Raw genomic sequence first — 18,481 nt, 5'->3', positions numbered from 1 at the left:
TGCCCACGTTATGAGTAGCAGCGTTTTACCTGAACTCTGTCCAGTGCAAATATAATGCGAGTCCCTTATGTCATTTTAAATTTTGGGATAGCTACATTTAAAACGTGAAGAGAAACACGTGAAATTAATTTTAAGTATATGTTTCATTTAGCCTAGTATATCTGAGACATTACCATTTCAACGCTTAATCAAATATTTAGAAATTGGGATTTTATATTCTTTTCTTCGTATTAAATCTTCAAAATCTGATGTGTATTTTCCACTTACAGCGCATCTCAGTTCCGACTAGACACAGTTGGAGTGCTCAGTAGCCACCTGTGCTAGTGACCGCTACAGTAGCCTACTGCAGAAATTAAAAGGTGTGAAAAATAAGATTGCATTGACCAAACCCTTTGCAACTCTATGAGATGGGATTCAGAACTACTTTAGAGATTCTCTGTAATTGAGATGTGCCCAATTTACAGAAATAATAGTCAAAATAGCCAACATTTCTGAAAGTATGATGTTGCGCTGAGTGCTTTGCATGTATTATTTAATCCTTACGGCAACCCTTTGAGATAACTGCTATTATTATCTAATATCTGCGGTTTCAGGCCCAGAAAGGTTAAAATTAAGTAGTCCAAAGTCATACAGCTAATAAGTAGGAGAGCCAGGATTCAAGCTCGGGTCAGTTATGACTTCTAAATCAGATCCAGCAGTGTATAATTACTACCTTTTATCACTGATTTCCCTTATTGATGCCTCTTTTCCAGCTTACAGTAGGGGATAAGACGTTTAGATTTGCAATTGGGGTAGTTCCCCCTGCAAGATCAAGCTGCCAGTCTTGATCTTGCTTGTGCAATGAAATATTTCTAAGATAACTATGCTCTTCTTGTAGACCCAATGAACAGTACTACATTGAGCTCAGGAGAGTTTTATGAGTAGAAGAGCAAAAATACACATATTGGCCAGGTGTGGTGGCTCACGCCTGTAATCCCGGCACTTTGGGAGGCTGAGGCAGGTGGATCACTTGAGGCCAGGAGTTCGAGACCAGCCTGGCCAACATGGTGAAACCCCTTGTCTACTAAAAATAGAAAAATTAGCCGGGCGTGGTGGTGCACGCCTGTAATTCCAGCTACTCAGGAGGCTGAGGCAGGAGAATTGGTTGAACCCCAGAAGCGGAGGTTACAATGAGCCAAGATCACAACAATAGCACTCCAGCCTGGGCGACAGAGTGAGACCCTGTCTCAAAAAAAAATCCACATATCTACATATGCTAAAATATGGTATTTTACAGAAAAAAAATTCTTCCATTGTGTGCATGGTAAAGACATGAAATTATTTTCTCTTGATTTTTGAATTAGTAAATATTTTATCAAAATGACAATTCGTATTTTTCATTTGAAGCAAGGAGTGGTTTCTCCACAATCCTATAGTGAACTGGAAAATTAAGCATTTACAAACTTCAATCATGTTAGTAGGTGGAAAAGAAAGTCAGTTAAATGGATTGGAGGGGAACAAGTAACTGTGGTGTGGTAGAGTTTCGGGAGGATCCCTCAAATAGTCATTCTCATCACCAGGGACATCCACCTGCATTGTCCCAGAGTCACATGATTAAGCCAGCTTATAAAGGGAAGACTCATTCATCACACCATTCGCTCCCTTGTTCCCCAGTAGTACGATATGGGAAAATATGATACTCATTCAAAAATATAAATGAAAGTTAAGTTTCTGTTGTTCTGGATCATGTTATATTAAATAGCCCTACATTGAATAGCAACTGGACCAGAGATTTTCAGATCTTTGGGATAATGACCATCCCACGTCTCCAACCCCCAGAGATATGGGTGGAAAATTGGTCATGTAAGAAATCCTAGACTCTTAAGTGAAAATACCATCTGAAAATCAATAGATAATAAAGCCCTCATGGAGATGGTGAGGCATCAGAAATTCTTTTGAGATCCAAAAAGTTCCTTATAGAGAGCCACTGTACTAGATAGGCAAAAAAGAAACAATTTTCCTTTTCTGCTCCTTTATCTATCTTTAGATCTCAGGTTGCATAAGATATAGAGATTGTGCCACACATGTATAAATTCGATCGAATATACCTTGATAATATTTATCAAGATTGTCACAATTAGAAGAAAACTAAATGGTCATTTGATCCACCTGTCCCGCTCAGTTGATGCTGGAATCTCCTTTATGAAGCCCCTGTAATATGTACCCAGCCTCTGTTTCAGTCCCTCTGGTGAGAGGGACCATCTAATGTTACGCATTTTCCATTTAGTTTTAAATTATAATACCTGAAGTTCTTGTATTATTAGCTGGAATTGCTTTCCAAGGTTTAGCCAGATATAAGCCACTGTCACAGTATCTCCTGTGCCCATCTTATGTAATAACAGGCACAAAAGACCACTGCAGTTGTACGCAGCAAAACACCTGTAGACTCATTGCTTGTGCAAAGTGTCCTTTGAAGATACAGATTTCTAGAGACTGTTGACTATCCCGTGTAGAGATATCCTCAACTGTTACGACCATGCATTCACTACCCTCTTTAAGAGGCAGGCCAGGCGCAATGGCTCACGCCTGTAATCCCAGCACTTTGGGAGGCCGAGGCGGGTGGATCACGAGGTCAGGAGTTCGAGACCAGCCTGGCCAACGTGGTGAAACCCCATCTCTACTAAAGATACAAAAAAATTAGCTGGATGTGGTAGCGTGCGCCTGTAATCCCAGCTACTCGGGAGGCGCAGGAGAATCTCTTGAATCCAGGAGGTGGAGGTTGCAGTGAGCCAAGATTGCGCTGCTGCACTCCAGCGTAGGTGACAGGGCAAAACTCCATCTCAAAAAAAAAAAAAAAAAAAAGCAGACCTGACCTGTTAGGACTACCATCCTCCACAGCCTGCAGAGTGTAATATTTGAGCCAAACCTCCAGCTAGTTGCTTTGATTATGGTGACTATATTCTTTTTAACCAAATATTTAGGCATATTTATTTTTCCAATGTGTGGCTATGTACGAAAAGCCTCAGATTAATGTGAACATTGTTAAAACGTAATATTAATTCACCTCTTCACAAATGATCAAAATATAACTGAAGATTTCCCCTTAACAATCTAGCTAGTAGTATAATGCTGTGCACAGGTGCCAGTGATGGATGGAGAATAGGGTATTGGATACTCTAACAGCCCAAGAGAGCCTGGCCTGGTGACCAGGTTGAGCATACAGGGCCACATTTCAGAGTTGACTTCTTCTGTTTTTCTCTTGTCTAGCTGTTTACATATATGTATGTTTTTCTCTTGTCTAGCTGTTTATATATATCTTTGCTTTCCTTAAAATAAAAATGAAGGTAGGTTAGAAACTTTATAACCAAACTCTGAGCCTGAAATGGCCATAGTATTATAAAATTTATGTTGGGGAATAATACAAATTTGAGCATGTAGGAAGAGGAGTTTGGACTTTCAGGAATTAAATTAGCCATAGGGGAATAGACAGGTTGAATGCGGGAGAGTATTGAAAGCATTTGGCAGCCTATCGCCACAACCCAAGCCTGAGGCATTGAGGTGTTTGCACATCACCAGAGTGAAGATGATGGGATGGATCTAAGGTATTCTTGATGACTAGAGACTACAGCAAAATCTTGTTTGGGGGAAAGATGAGTCCAGCTTTATGTCTGTTGAATTTGAGGTTGGTCTGATGCTCAGAACACTTTTGGCCTGAAAGTGTAGGTAAGAAATGATTTGTAGAGGTTTTATTTACAATAAAGAATAGATGAGTTTCTTGGGGGATTGACTGTAACAAAGGAGCAGGTGGAGTTCATATTGCTATTATAAGAAGGATGAAATCTTTTGAAACTACTTCCCATTGATTTTTTAGAAATCCCTTAACAGATCAGTATCTTTATTAACTACTTTCTTGAAGTGTTTATAGTTAAGTGTTTAATTTATGCAAAGTTCTCGTTCTGCTTTCGCTAAAATTATTTAAAATTGGTGTTATCTTCTTAATTTTGTTTCCCCAGATTTTTTAGTAAGTTTACTGTGTGGCCATTATAAAAATTTATAGTGGCCAGGCGCGGTGGCTCACGCCTGTAATCCCAGCACTTTGGGAGGCCAAGGCGGGTGGATCACGAGGTCAGGAGATCGAGACCATCCTGGCTAACATGGTGAAACCCCGAAAATTAGCTGGGCGTGGTGGCGTGCGCCTATAGTCCCAGCTACTCGGGAGGCTGAGGCAGGAGAATGGCGTGAACCCAGGAGGCGGAGCTTGCAGTGAGCCGAGACCATGCCACTGTACTGGGTAACAGAGCGAGACTCCATCTCAAAAAAAAAAAATTTATAGTACTGCTAACATAATCCTCAGTTTGTGGATTAATTCAAACATTTTAAAATTCCGATATACCTGTAAAATGTAAAGTTTTATGCTTTTCACAGGCTATATCAGCCTACATTTTAAACAGATTTATTGTAATTAAAAAGTTTTGTGTGTTTAAGAGACAGGGTTTCACTCTGTTGTCCAGGCTGGAGTGCAGTGGTGATCACAGCTCAAAGCAGCCTCCAATGCCTAGATAGAACTACAGGTGAGCGCCACTATGCCAGGCTTATTTATTTATTCTAAGAGACAGGGTCTTGCTTTGTTGCCCAGGCTGTCGAACTCCTGGGCTCAAGCAGTCCTCCTGCCTCAGCCTCCCAAATTGTTGGGATGACAGGTGTGGGAGCCACCACTCTGGCCAAAAAGTTTTATATCGTATTTTTTTGATATAGTAAAATTTATAGTAGAACTTATAATTTTGAAGTTACATGACTTTTCTTAGAAATGTCATAAGTATTATATATTTTATTTATTTATTTTTATTTTTTTGAGACAGAGTCTCGCTCTGTTGCCAGGCTGGAGGCTGGAGTGCAGTGGCGCAATCTCAGCTCACTGCAACCTCTGCCTCCAAGGTTCAAGTGATTCTCCTGCCTCAGCCTCCCAAGTAGCTGGGACTACAGGCATATGCTACCACGCCCAGCTAATTTTTGTATTTTTAGTAGAGATGGGATTTCACCATGTTGGCCAGGGTGGTCTCAATCTCTTGACCTCATAATCCACCTGCCTCGGTCTCCCAAAGTTCTGGGATTACAGGCGTGAGCCACCATGCTCAGCCTATATATTTTAATGTATATTTTTATTTTGTAAAATGTTTAATACTTTTATGTCCTGTGTGCAAATGTGTTTAAGTCAATACAAATTTTATTAAATAATATGAGACTTGGCAGAGTGTGAGACAAAAAACAAAAGATAAAATGAAATAAAATTTCGTTAAATAATAGACTGTTTTATTTAATCTGCCTAGGAAACCATGTGTGCCTTGAATACCATCCATTCTACCATTTTCCTAGTACTAGGAACTCAGTATTCCTTTTTTTGGGTTTGCAAGACAAATATTTCCTCAGTTTTCTTCTGGCTACTTTTGTGAAAAAACACCTCTCTTTCTTTACTTTGTAACTTTAAGGATATTTTTGTTCCCATACAATTCTTAATTGGACCAACTGAACTTTACTTTTTTCCACCAACCAGGGCAATTTTCACTTAATTTAGAGAAACTAGTTAGGATGATGTGACTAAAAATATTGCCATTATTATATACACAATATTTGTTTTAGGGGATATTAGGGGTACAAACAAGCAGTTGTCTTCCAGGGTCTTTGAAACTGGGGCACAGTCTAAGGTCCATGTGACTGCTTATCTGGGAGACATGCCATATATTTCAAGATTCAATGGGCAGAGAAAACAGTAGTGTCCAACATCACAAAGCAAGATGCTTTGAAATCAAGACGTTGATATGTAATTGTTCCACTTCTCAAAAAGGCAGTTCTAGTAACTCCAGACTGAGTAGGAACAGAGATTTTTTTTTCATTTAATAATAATCGATATAGATTTTCCCAGCCAATGGTGGGTAAAGCACTCTAGTTAGTAAATAAAGCAAAGTTTTTTTAGTATGTAATGACATTGGGAAGCATGGAACAAATGGAGTGAGTCACTGGGGATGATTCCAGAGAGGGGTTACAACTTGAACTTTATTTATTTAGCAGAATCTGTAAATGACAGCATTCTGTCAGAGAAGAGGCCATGCCTAGAAGCTCTGAGATGGAGTAACCATATGTTGTGAAGTCATACTGACTAGATAGACAGAGAGTATGTGCTTGGAAATTGTGGAAGCAGTAAGGTAGAGTAGGGAGAGTGAGTATGCGTTTTAGAGATCCTTCAAAGGTAGGCAAAAGAGGTTAGATTTAATGCTGGAGGGAATATGTAATTGCTGTATACATGCTTAGGTTCTCCCCAGCTCCCAAAAACATTGACACAAACACCTTCTGCAACCAAAGGGTTAGAATTAATCATTTGCCCTAGCTTAATCCTGCTTTTATATACTTCATTGATACATGTTACATACATAATTTCCATATGTATCTTGAACGTGTATTCATTTCTGTTAATTCCAGCATTTGATTATCACATCCGGGAAACCAGCAACCATTGCTCAACTACAATCTGTAAAAACTCTTTACGTATTTGGATCCAAGTAGATCCACTAACATTCAATGCAGAGAGCTGGCTTTATGGGCCTGTGGCCTATGCAGTCTCACTGACCTCACATTCAGAAGAGACTTTTGCTTGATTTCCTGCTCTGCTATCTTGAAATTTTAATAATTTCTAGACAAGACTTCCCACATTTTCATTTTGCACTAGGCCCTGCAAATTATGTAGCCAGAACTATCAACAGGTACTTAATAATTATCTTTAAAGTATTCCACTTTAGGCCAGTCGCGGTGGCTCATGCCTGTAATCCCAGTATTTTGGGAGGCCGAGGTGGGCGGATCACAAGGTCAGGGGATCAAGACCATCCTGGCCAACATGGTGAAACCCCATCTCTACTAAAAATACAAAAATTAGCCGGATGTGGTGGCGCGTGCCTATAGTCCCAGCCACTTGGGAGGCTGAGGCAGGAGAATTGCTTGAACCTGGGAGGCAGAGGTTACAGTGAGCCAAGATAGATAATGAGCCAAGATTGCGCCCTCCAGCCTGGCGACAGAGCGAGACTCCGTCGCCAAAAAAAAAAGAAAGTATTCAACTTTAGTTGATATATCTAATGTTAGCAGCTCTGTAGGAAACCATTAAATACCATGGTTAGGAGTAACGACTTTGGAATCAGTAGCACCTAGTTTTTATCCCAGTTCTGGCCCAGCTTTTGCTATGAGACACCAACTATGTGCTTTAAGCTAAGACTCAGTTTCCATAAACAAAATAATAGTACTTTCACCAAAAAGTATATACAAGAATGTTTTTAACAGGACAATTCATAAGAGCCCGAAACTGGAAACAATTCAAGGGTCTGTCTATAGTGGAATGGATAAATAGCAATTTGTTTATACAATGGAGTACTATGTAGCAATGCGGGATGAATGGAATACAACTACAAGTAAGGACGTGAGTGAGACTCACAAACCTAATGTAGAAAGAAAGAAAACAGATGTTAAAGAGTATAATTTTATTTATATAAAGTTCAAAAGCAGACAAAACTAATCCGTGCTGTTAAAACTTAGGATATTGGGTCTCCTTAGGAGAAGAAGGGGACACAGGGAACTTCGGGAGGTGTACAATGATGTGTCTCCTGCCATGACGTGGACTTATTCACACTGTAAAATTCAACAAGTTAGGCGCTTCAAGGATTTGTGTACTTTTCTATATTTTATACTTCTGTAAAATTTGCATAAAAATAGTCTTACTATATAATTACTCTGAAAATTAAAGAAACACTTGTGGAATCTTTAGAGATGCCTCAAGAAGTTCACAGAATAGAAGCTTATTTGTTTTATTTTATTATTTTTTTGAGACAGAGTTTCGCTGTTGTTGCCCAGGATGAAGTGCAATGGCATGATCTCGGCTCACTGCAACCTCCACCTTCTGGTTTCAAGCGATTCTCCTGTCTCAGCATCTTGAGTAGCTAGGATTACAGGCGCGCACTGCCACGCCTGGCTAATTTTTTTTTTTCTTTTTTTCTTTTTTTTTTTGGTAGAGATGGGGTTTCTCCATGTTGGTCAGGCTGGTCTTGAACTCCTGACCTCAAATGATCCGCCCGCCTTGACCTCCCAAAGTGCTGGGATTACAGGTGTGAGCCACTGCGCCCGGCTGTAGGTTTAAATACTTTCATTAAAAGGTTTATAGACTGACAGAGAAGAATTGGGGCCACAGTTTCAACCAGTGTCTTGGCTGTTCGCTTTCTCCTTTTTAACGATCTTTAAGACTTTGAAAGCCTTTGACAAATGGTAAATAAAGAAAAATTTAATAAAAGGTAAATAAAATTGAGGTTCTCTGGCCATCATAAGACTTCTTTTAAGTAATCTTTTATTGTATAGGAAAGTAAAATGAAGCATGTTTACTACAAAATGAACTTTGCAGTAAAAGGTTGAACTGTAAACACATTCTCAGTAAGACAGGTGCCCAGAGAGTGTTGCATGTTCTCTTATTTGATCACTTTGAGAAAGATTTTCTAAATGTACTTATTTGAAAACTACATTGTAGTTGTCATTTTATCCTTTGCCAGCGCTTACATTTAGTCTGGAAGACTTGTTATTTTATTTCATGTATATGTATTTATTTTTAGGTGACTATGAAAGGCTTATATTTCCAACAGAGTTCCACAGATGAAGAAATAACATTTGTATTTCAAGAAAGGGTAAGAAAAAATGTTTAATCATTAAAGAAGTTACTGTATCTTTATATGCAATAAACCCACTTTTAAATGACATGTTATTTTGAGTGAGACTTAATGAAGAAAATTACTTAAATGAAACTCCTCAAATTACAGTACTTTCCTTTAAATTTTGTGTGAAAATGGTGGCTCATATTGTAGTTTAACTGTTTTTTAAGTTTTATTTTGTTTTTAATTGACACATAATTATACATATTTATGGGGTGCCATGTGATGTTTTGATTCATGTATAAATTACGTAATGATCAAATCAGGGTGATTAGTATATCCATCAGTAAAATACTTGCCATTTTGTTGTGTCATTCTAAATCCTCTCTTCTAGCTATATTGAAATATGTAATACATTCTTAACTGTGGTTACCCTACTGTACAATAGAACACCAGAACCTATGCCTTCCATCTATCTGTAACTTTGTACCTGTTGACAAACCTCTCTCCCCAGCTCCTACCCCTTTAATCTCCACAGCCTCTAATAACCATTATTGGACTCTCTAAGTCTGTGCAATCAACTTTCTAGGATTCCATATTTGAGTGAGATCATGTAGCATTTGTCATTCTGTGCTTAGCTTATGTCACTTAACACAACATTCTCAAGATTCATCCATATTTTCACAAATAACAGGATTTTTTTCTTTTTATGGCTGAATAGTATTCCATTGTGTATATATACCACATTTTCTTTATCTATTCATTTGTCGATGGACACTTAGGTTGATTCCATATCTTCGCTATTGTGAATAGCTGCAGTAAACATGGAGGTACAGCTATCACTTTGACATATTGCTTTCATTTCCTTTGGTTGTATGCATACCCAGGAGAGGGATTGTTGGATTACATGGTAGTTTTTTTTTTTTTTTAATTTTATCTTTTAATTGAGACAGAGTCTCACTCTGTTGCCCAGGCTGGAGTGCAGTGGTGCCATCCCAGCTCACTGCAACCTCTGCCTCTCAGGTTCAAGTGATCCTCCTGCCTCAGCCTCCTGAGTAGCTGGGATTACAGGCATGCACCACCATACCCGGCTAATTTTTGTATTTTTAGTAGAGACAGGGTTTCGCCAGGTTGGCCAGGCTGGTCTCAAACCCCTGACCTCAGGTGATCTGCTCGCCTCGGCCTCCCAAAGTGCTGGGATTATAGGCATGAGCCACTGCACCCAGCCTGGTAGTTCTATTTTTAATTTTTTGAGGAACATTCATATTTTTGTCCTTAATGGCTATACTAATTTACATGACCACCAATGGTGTTTAAGAGTTCCCATTCTCCACATCCTCACCAGCATTTGTTACATTTTGTCTTTTTGATAATAGCCTTTCTAATGGGGATGAGGGGATATCTTCTTGTAGTTTTGATATCCATTTCCCTGACAGCCGTGTTTGAGTGGTATTCAAACCAGGGATGCAAGGATAGTTCAACATAAGCAAATCAATAAATGTGATACATCACATTAACAGAATGAAGGACATAAACCCTCTGATCATCTCAATAGATACAGAAAAACCATGTAATAAAATTCAACATCCCTTCATGATGAAAACCCTACATAAATTAGGCATAGAATGAATACATGTCAATATAATAAAAGCCATGTATAACAAACCTGCAGCTAACATCATACTGAACAGGAAAAAGTTGGAAGCTTTTCCCCTAAAATCTGGAACAAGACAAGGATGCCCACTTTCACTACTTCTGTTCAACATAGTACTAGAAGCCCTAGCCAGAGCAATTAGGCAAGAGAAAGAAAGAAAGAGCATTCAAATTGGAAAGAAGAAAGTCAAACCATCCCTATTGTTTGCAGATGATGTGATCTTATATATAGAAAACCCTACAGACTCCACCAAAAACCTGTTGGAACTAATTAATGAATTCAGTAAAGTTGCAGGATACAAAATAAAAAATCAGGAGGCAGGGCGCAGTGGCTCACACCTGTAATCTCAGCACTTTGGGAGGCCGAGGCAGGTGGATTGCCTGAGCTCAAGAGTTCAGGACCAGCCTGGGCAACACAGTGAAACCCCATCTCTACTAAAAATACAAAACATTAGCCAGGCGTGGCAGCGTGTGCCTGTAGTCCCAGCTACTCAGGAGGCTGAGGCAGGAGAATTGCTTGAACCTGAGAGGCAGAGGTTGTAGTAAGCCAAGTTTGTGCCACTGTACTCCAGCCTGGGCAACAGAGCAAGCCTCCGTCTCCGAAAGAAAAAAAATAATAGCAGTTCTTTTTGTAGTTGTTGTTTTGTTTTTCTGAGACAGGGTCTTGCTCTGTCACCCACACTGGAATACAGTGGTGCAATCTGGGCTCACTGCAACCTCTTCCAGCATCAGCTCCCACCTCAGCCTGCTGAGTAGCTGAGACTACGGGCATGTGCCACCATGCTTGTCCGACTGACTTTTTTTTTGTTTTTTTTGTAAAGGCAGGTTTCGCTGCGTTGCCCAGGCTGGTCTCGAATTCCTGGGCTCAAGCTATCCTCCCACCTCAGCCTCCTAAAGTGCTGGAGTTACAGGCATGCACCACCGCGCCTGGCCAAGTAGCAGTTCTCTATATCAACAGCAAACTATCTGAAAAAGAAATTAAAAGGCGAGGCGCCTATAATCCCAGCATTTTGGGAGACCGAGGATGGAAGATCACTTGAGCCCAGGAGTTCAAGGTCAGCCTGGGCAACAAAAGGAGACCCTGTCTCTAAAAAAAAAATTTTTTTTTAGTTAGCCAGGCATGCTGGCTGACACCTGTAGTTGCAGCTACTTGGGAGGCTAAGGTAGAAGGATACTTGCGCCCAGGAGGTCAAGGCTGCAGTGATCCGTGATCTTGACACTGCACCCCAGTCTGGGCAACAGAGCAAGACTTGTCTCAAAAAAAAAAGAAATTAAGAAGGCAACCCCATTTAAATAGCTATAAAGAATAAAAAATAAAATGCCCAGGAATAAATTTAACCAAGGAGGTGAAATATCTCTACGATGAAAACTATCAAATATTGATGGAAGAAATTGAAGAGAACAAGAAGTGGAAAGATAGTCTGTGTTCATTAATTGGAATAATTAATATTGTTAAAATGTCCATACTACCCAAAGCCATCTACAGACTCAATTCAATCCCTATCAAAACGCCAATGGCATTTTTCACAGAAATAAAAAAATAATTGTAACAATCGTATGGAACCACAAAATACTTTGAATAGCCAAAGCCATCTTGACCAAAAGAATAAAGCTGGAGGCATTACACTACCTTACTTTAAAAAATATTTTTAAAAGAATTGCTGCAAAAGAGGTTTTAGTTCCTCAGGGTGGTAGCGTAAAAGGTATTAGGAAGACAGAACAAACTTAATAGTCTTACATGTTGCGAAATAACATGTAATACCACAGTAATGCAAGTTTTCAGAAAGTAGCTATATTTCAGAAAAGACCTTGTCTCGGCCAGGTACGGCGGCTCACGCCTATAATTCCGGCACTTTGGGAGGCCGAGGCAGGCGGATCACCAGGTCAGGAGATCGAGACCATCCTGGCTAACATGGTGAAACCCCGTCTCTACTAAAAATGCAAAAAATTAGCCAGGTGTAGTGGTATGTGCCCGTAGTCCCAGCTACTTGGGAGGCTGAGGCAGGAGAATGGTGTGAACCTGGGAGGCGGAGCTTGCAGTGAGCGGAGATTGCACCACTGCACTCCAGCCTGGGTGAGGGAGCGAGAGGTAGAAAAATACTGTTTTCCATACACATTTCAGAGATTGCCAAAGTTACCTCATTTACTAAGTTTTAAATGATCACTCATACTCATATTATCACTAAGTTTTTTATTACTTTAAGCATAGATAGTAGAATTTTCATATACGGTATTGGTGATTGTTAGAAAGGTTTGTAGCAAGCCAAAATCATTCTTCCGTAAATTTAGGGATTAAAAGTAAGTGCTATATGTTAATCAGTATTTCATAATAATTATGAGAGCTTGGATCGTGAACGCAATCCAGTTTTCTCTCTTGTCTGTCACTAACTCCTAAAACATTTAGGCCGTGCACAGTGGTGCACTCCTGTAATTCCAGCACTTTGGGAGGCCGAGGCAGGAGGATCACTTGAGCCCAGGAGTTCAAGACCAGCCTGGGCAAAAAAGTGAGACCCTCATTTCTACCAAAAAAAAAAAAAAAAAAACTAGCTAGGCACCGTGGCACCCACCTGTGTAGGTCAAGGCTACAGCAAGCCGTGTTCATACCACAGCACTCCAGCCTGGATGATAGAGCAAGACCCTGTCTCAATAAAACAAAAACAATTAGACCAGGGGTCTGTGTTTCAGACAGCTTGACTTCTGTCATTGATCAGGATGAGGGCCAGGGGTTGATTGGTTCTTGGGAAGAAACATCTCCAGGTTCATAAGATCATGAGTAAAATTCACAAACTCACCAATATTATTGAACATCTTCATATTATCACCAAGTTTTGCCAAAACTGAGATTTTAAAAGATGTTCTCAGATTGTGTTCCTGATAAATAAAACACAGTGATCCCTGTGATACATCACAGCAGGGGCTATATAAGTGGCTATTCTTGGCCAGCTTTTGATCTAATCGTGGGCATATTAGGGGTAGAGGAGACTGATTTAATTATCAGTACCAGGTACAGTTGTTTAACGGAGGTGATATTATATTTAATAATATAGGTGGATGACATTGAGTGTCTGAATTTGGACTATGTTTGCCTTTGAATTTCTTTTTTTGTTTTCTTTTTTTTTTTATTTTTTTTTTTGAGACAGGTCTCACTCTGTCACCCAGGCTGGAGTGCAGTGGCACAATATCAGCTCACTGCAACCTCCACTGCCTGGGTTCAAGCGATTCTCCTGTCTCAGCCTCCCAAGTACCTGGGACTACAGGCGTGCGCAACCATGCCGAGCTATTTTTTATATTTTTAGTAGAGACTAGGTTTCACTATGTTGGCCAGGCTGGTCTCAAACTCCTGACCTTAAGTAATCCATTTGCCTTGGCCTCCCAAAGTGCTGGGATGACAGACGTGAGCCCCCATGCCCAGCCTTGCCTTTGAATTTCTATCTAGAAGTGGAATCTGAGAGATAATTAGGTTCAGTTGCATTGGTATGTTGACCCCAGAATCCCATGGGGCATGGTGAAATGTCCAAGACACATGTTAAGGAAGAGTTGAATTAAGGAGTGTAAGGAATTCCACTGGCTGGCCAGTCTCACTGGCTTACGCCTGTAATCCCAGCAATTTGGGAGGCCTAGGCGGGCAGATCACCTGAGGTCAGGAGTTCAAGACCCCAACCTGGCCAACGTGGTGAAACCCGTCTTCTACTAAAAATACAAAAAAAAAAAAAATTAACCAGGCATAGTGGCTCATGCCTGTAATCCCGGCTACTCAGGAGGCTGAGGCAGGAGAATGGCGTGAACCCGGGAGGTGGAGCTTGCAGTGAGCCGAGATCATTCCACTGCATTCCAGCCTGGGCAACAGAGCAAGGCTCCATCCTCCCAAAAAAAAAAAAGAAAAAAATTTGTAAAGGCTATATGTTATGTGTATATGTGTTTAAGGATATCCCTGTAAACATGAAGATCCGATGTTCTGAGATTATTTAGGTTGAAATAAAGGAGTACAGTATTTGCTGCTTTACTTTGTTATCCTAACTTTATTGTCTACATATATATCCATATTGTTATTTGAGTACTTTTAAAAATATATGTCCGAAAGCTTTTTTAAAATTGTACCCCCAAATTTTCTTTATTCTTTTTTTATTATATACATTTCTATAATTACTTATAGTTGTTAAAATTAGCTGTGAGATTTGGGGTCTGATTAATTTTGTTTATGTGTGAAAATTTTCACAGCATAAAGATGTTCTCATAGGAATGTGTGAAATAACATATTCTTTTATTATCCTTTGGTTCCAGGAAAATCTTCCTGTTACAGAGGATAACTTTGTGAAACTTCAAGTTAAAGCTTGTGCTCTCAGCCAGATAAATACAAAGGTATTGGTTCTTTTATTATGGTGCAAAGTAAAATGAGAGTTTCTTAGTGTATTTAGTGTATAAATACAATGATAACTGACATCTCCATGTGAAGAATTTATTATCATCTTGATTTTTATTAACTTTTTTATTTGAGACGGAGTTTCGCTCTTGTCGCCCAGGCTGGAGTGTAGTGGTGCAATCTCAGCTCACTGCAACCTCTGCCTCCTGGGTTCAAGCGATTCTCCTGTCTCAGCCTTCTGAGTACCTAGGATTACCGGGATGCACCACCACACCCAGCTAATTTTTGTATGTTTTTTAGTGAAAATGGGTTTTGCCATGTTGGCCAGGCTGGTCTCAAACTCCAGACCTCAGGTGATCCACCTGCCTTGGCCTCCCAAAGTGCTGGGATTCCAGGCATGAGCCACTGCACCCGGCCTACCATCTTTAGAAGAACAGAACAGCTAGGGGAGAAAATTTAGTGTGCTTTTGTATATTTCTGTATAAGGGACATTATTAGTCTGATTGAAGTTACATATTTTATGTGAAAATGCAAATATTTTATAAGAAAATAAAAATATTTAATGTAAATATTTTATAATATTTTATAAGCTCCCTTACATTGCAGAAAACAGTTTATAATTAACAAAGCCTATTAAGGAAGAAATAAATAATAAAATAGAAACTAGAAACCTAATCAGTTTATTATAGCTACCAATTAGATATTTAATTAATATCATTAGTTATGGTTCATCTTTTGTCATTTCTTTTTGCGTTGCTCTTTCATAAACATACATCTCTACCTCACACTGCCCTGCAGTAATTTTTCGTTATTGACCATGAAATACATAGAACATTTTCAGTGGTAAATAAACTGTGGTTAAATGTGCCATGATAATTGAGCAGATCCATTTACTCCGTTTTTTTGTTTTGTTTTTTAGGATTAATGCCATAGTTTACATGACTCATAACTTATTAGATTATAATGTGACTATAATTTTTAGGAACCTAAAAGTCTTCTTTGATAAAGTCACACTTAGGAAATTACAGACCGGGCATAGGCTTTCATTGGGCAACTCTGTAACATGAGTATGACTTGCCAAATGCATTAGTGGGATCCCCTGAAGTCTTTTCACAAGAGTACTAGTACTAGATCTTGTCTGCAGATTTCTGTCTTCGGATGTTTTTTTTAAAACTGAAAAATCCATTAAAATCCAAGCCTAGGAAATAATCTCCTTGTCTAACAGAAATAAATAGTAAATTATGGTAAAATCAGTTGAATGAAATATTGCACATCTGTTAAGCATAATGGTTATGAAAACTGTGTGGGTAATGTAAGAAAATGCTTATGGTAAGTGAAGGAGCCAGGATGTAATTGCTAAAACCATGGTTTTAACTCCATACAAATGTGCATAAAAGAAATACTGTGGCCAGGCACGGTGGCTCACACCTGTAATCCCAGCACTTTGGGAGGCCGAGGCAGGCAGATCACAAAGTCAAGAAATCGAGACCATCCTGGCCAACATGGTGACATCCCGTCTCTACTAAAAATACAAAAATTAGCTGGGCATGGTGGTGCGTGCCTGTAGTCCCAGCTACTTGGGAGGCTGAGGCAGGAAAATTGCTTGAACCTGCAAGGCAGAGGTTGCAGTGAGCTGAAATCACACCACTGCACTCCAGCCTGGGTGACAGAGCGAGACTCCATCTGAAAAAAAAAAAGAAAAGAAATACTGTAAAACACCCAGTACTTCTGTAAGAATGTCATATGAACATCTTAAGAAAAGTATAGTGTTCCATATTGAATAAGAGACTTCTGACAATCAGGTATACATACAGGAGATCAGAAAATTGAAAAATAAATAGAGAAGAGAATTATTTCAATTTCTTTTTACTTACTGTTCCTAAACTATTATGGTATCTACAGATACGTTCAGCATCTCTAATGTTAAGTGCCAGGAGCTTAAACCACAGGCTTATTTTAGTACACCCTGTTACTTCAAAAGACAAGTACTTATAATTAATTTGGTCACAGTCTAATAAAATACCAATCTCTTAAAAATTTAGCCTTAATGAAAAGAAACTCCAGTCACCATGAATCTGAAATTATATGGGAGATTACCTGTTAATATCCATCACTACTTCTCACCCACTCCCTAACCCAAGGCTTTTAACAACTCAGGTGATTTTAAAGGGTATAGGAATGGAGAACCCTTTGTTCTCTTTGGCCACACCCCCTTATTCAACAGCCTTCTCTCCAGACTACCCTCCCTTCACCTGAATAAGATGACTGATAGTGTTTAGACAACCAAGAAATGTTTTGACCATAATTTCCCTTCATACTTGGCAGAGTAAAGATGTTAAACAAAGGATGTTAATGGTAATTTGAATAATAATATTCATTCCTAAGTCCTGCAGATCAACTAATGCCTCAGTAAATTCTTCGTTTCCTACCCTTTAGAGAAACCTATTTTGTGAAGTTATTTGCTTTGTCTTAATTCCAAAACTTGAACCATATTTGCTCTTTCTGTGATTTGACTTTTGCTGTTGCTTTCCTTACACATAATAGAGTCCAGGATTTCTTCTGACAATTGTATGTTAACAGCCTTTGTCATGATTTAGCTTCTGGCAGAAATGAAGACGAAAAAGGATTTATTTCCTGTTGGGAGAGAAATTGCTGGAATTGTATTAGATGGTAAGTATACAGATGTGAGTATATGTATTTATTTTCTAAGGTAAAAGAAATTAAATGGTAGCTAATTGGTTTCCTGGTACATAAAATTATATACAGCCTTTGAAATGTAATTATATGAAAATGTCCTTTTTAATTTTAATTTTTATTTTTTTGAGAGACAAGGTCTCTCTGTGTTGCCCAGCCTGCTCATAGCTTCAGCCTTAACTCCTGGGTTCAAGTGATCCTGCTGCCTCAGCTTCCTGAGTAGCTGAGTCTACAGCAAGCTTGTCCAACCAGCATGCGGCCCGGGACAGCTTTGAAGTCAGCCCAACACAAATTCGTAAATTTTCTTAAAACATTATGTGATTTTTTGACCAGGCGTGGTGGCTCACGCCTGTAATCCCAAGCACTCTGGGAGGCCAAGGCGGGCGGATCACAGTCAGGAGATCAAGACCAGCCTGGCTAACACAGTGAAACCCTGTCTCTACTAAAAATACAAAAAATTAGCTGGGCGTAGTGGCGGACACCTGTAGTCCCAGCTACTCGGGAATCTGAGGCAGGAGAATGGCGTGAACCCAGGAGGTGGAGCTTGCAGTGAGCCGAGATCGTGCCATTGCACTCCAGCCTGGGCGACAAGTGGGAGACTCTGTCTCAAAAAAAAATTAATTAGGCCAGGCGCGGTGGCTCAAGCCTGTAATCCCAGCACTTTGGGAGGCCGAGACGGGCGGATCACGAGGTCGGGAGATCGAGACCATCCTGGCTAACAAGGTGAAACCCCGTCTCTACTAAAAAATACAAAAAACTAGCCGGGCGAGGTGGCAGGCGCCTGTAGCCCCAGCTACTGGGGAGGCTGAGACAGGAGAATGGCGTGAACCCAGGAGGCGGAGCTTGCAGTGAGCTGAGATCTGGCCACTGCACTCCAGCCTGGGCGACAGAGCGAGACCCCATCTCAAAAAAAAAAAAATTAATTTTTTTTTTTAAATGTGATTTTTTTTTGGGGGGGGTTCATCAGCTATCATTTAGTGTTAGTGTATTTTATGTGTTGCTCAAGACAATTCTTTCTCTTCCAGTGTGGCCCAGGGAAGCCAAAATATTGGACACCCCTGGTCTACAGGTATACAACATTATGCCTGGCTTTGGCTTTGTCTGGCTTTTTTTTTTTTTTTTT

General features: G+C 39.7%; 1 protein-coding gene across 1 annotated transcript in view; it reads left to right on the top strand.

Moving 5' to 3' along the window:
• The window catches only part of CRYZL1 (crystallin zeta like 1), a 54,422-nt gene that overhangs the window by 743 nt on the left and 35,198 nt on the right, over positions 1 to 18,481 (top strand). Inside the window, exons 2-4 of the mRNA XM_017883870.1 lie at positions 8,616 to 8,687; positions 14,586 to 14,663; positions 17,262 to 17,334. Of these exons, the coding sequence (XP_017739359.1) occupies positions 8,622 to 8,687; positions 14,586 to 14,663; positions 17,262 to 17,334 (217 nt within the window). The 5' untranslated portion in view covers positions 8,616 to 8,621. The remainder of the gene's footprint in view (positions 1 to 8,615; positions 8,688 to 14,585; positions 14,664 to 17,261; positions 17,335 to 18,481) is intronic.

This window comes from Rhinopithecus bieti, unplaced genomic scaffold (assembly GCF_001698545.2).
Source record: "Rhinopithecus bieti isolate Rb0 unplaced genomic scaffold, ASM169854v2 scaffold_13207, whole genome shotgun sequence".
Classification (NCBI taxonomy): domain Eukaryota; kingdom Metazoa; phylum Chordata; class Mammalia; order Primates; family Cercopithecidae; genus Rhinopithecus; species Rhinopithecus bieti.
The sequence above is the reverse complement of the archived record's forward strand: the minus strand, read 5'-3'. Positions and strand labels throughout refer to the sequence as shown.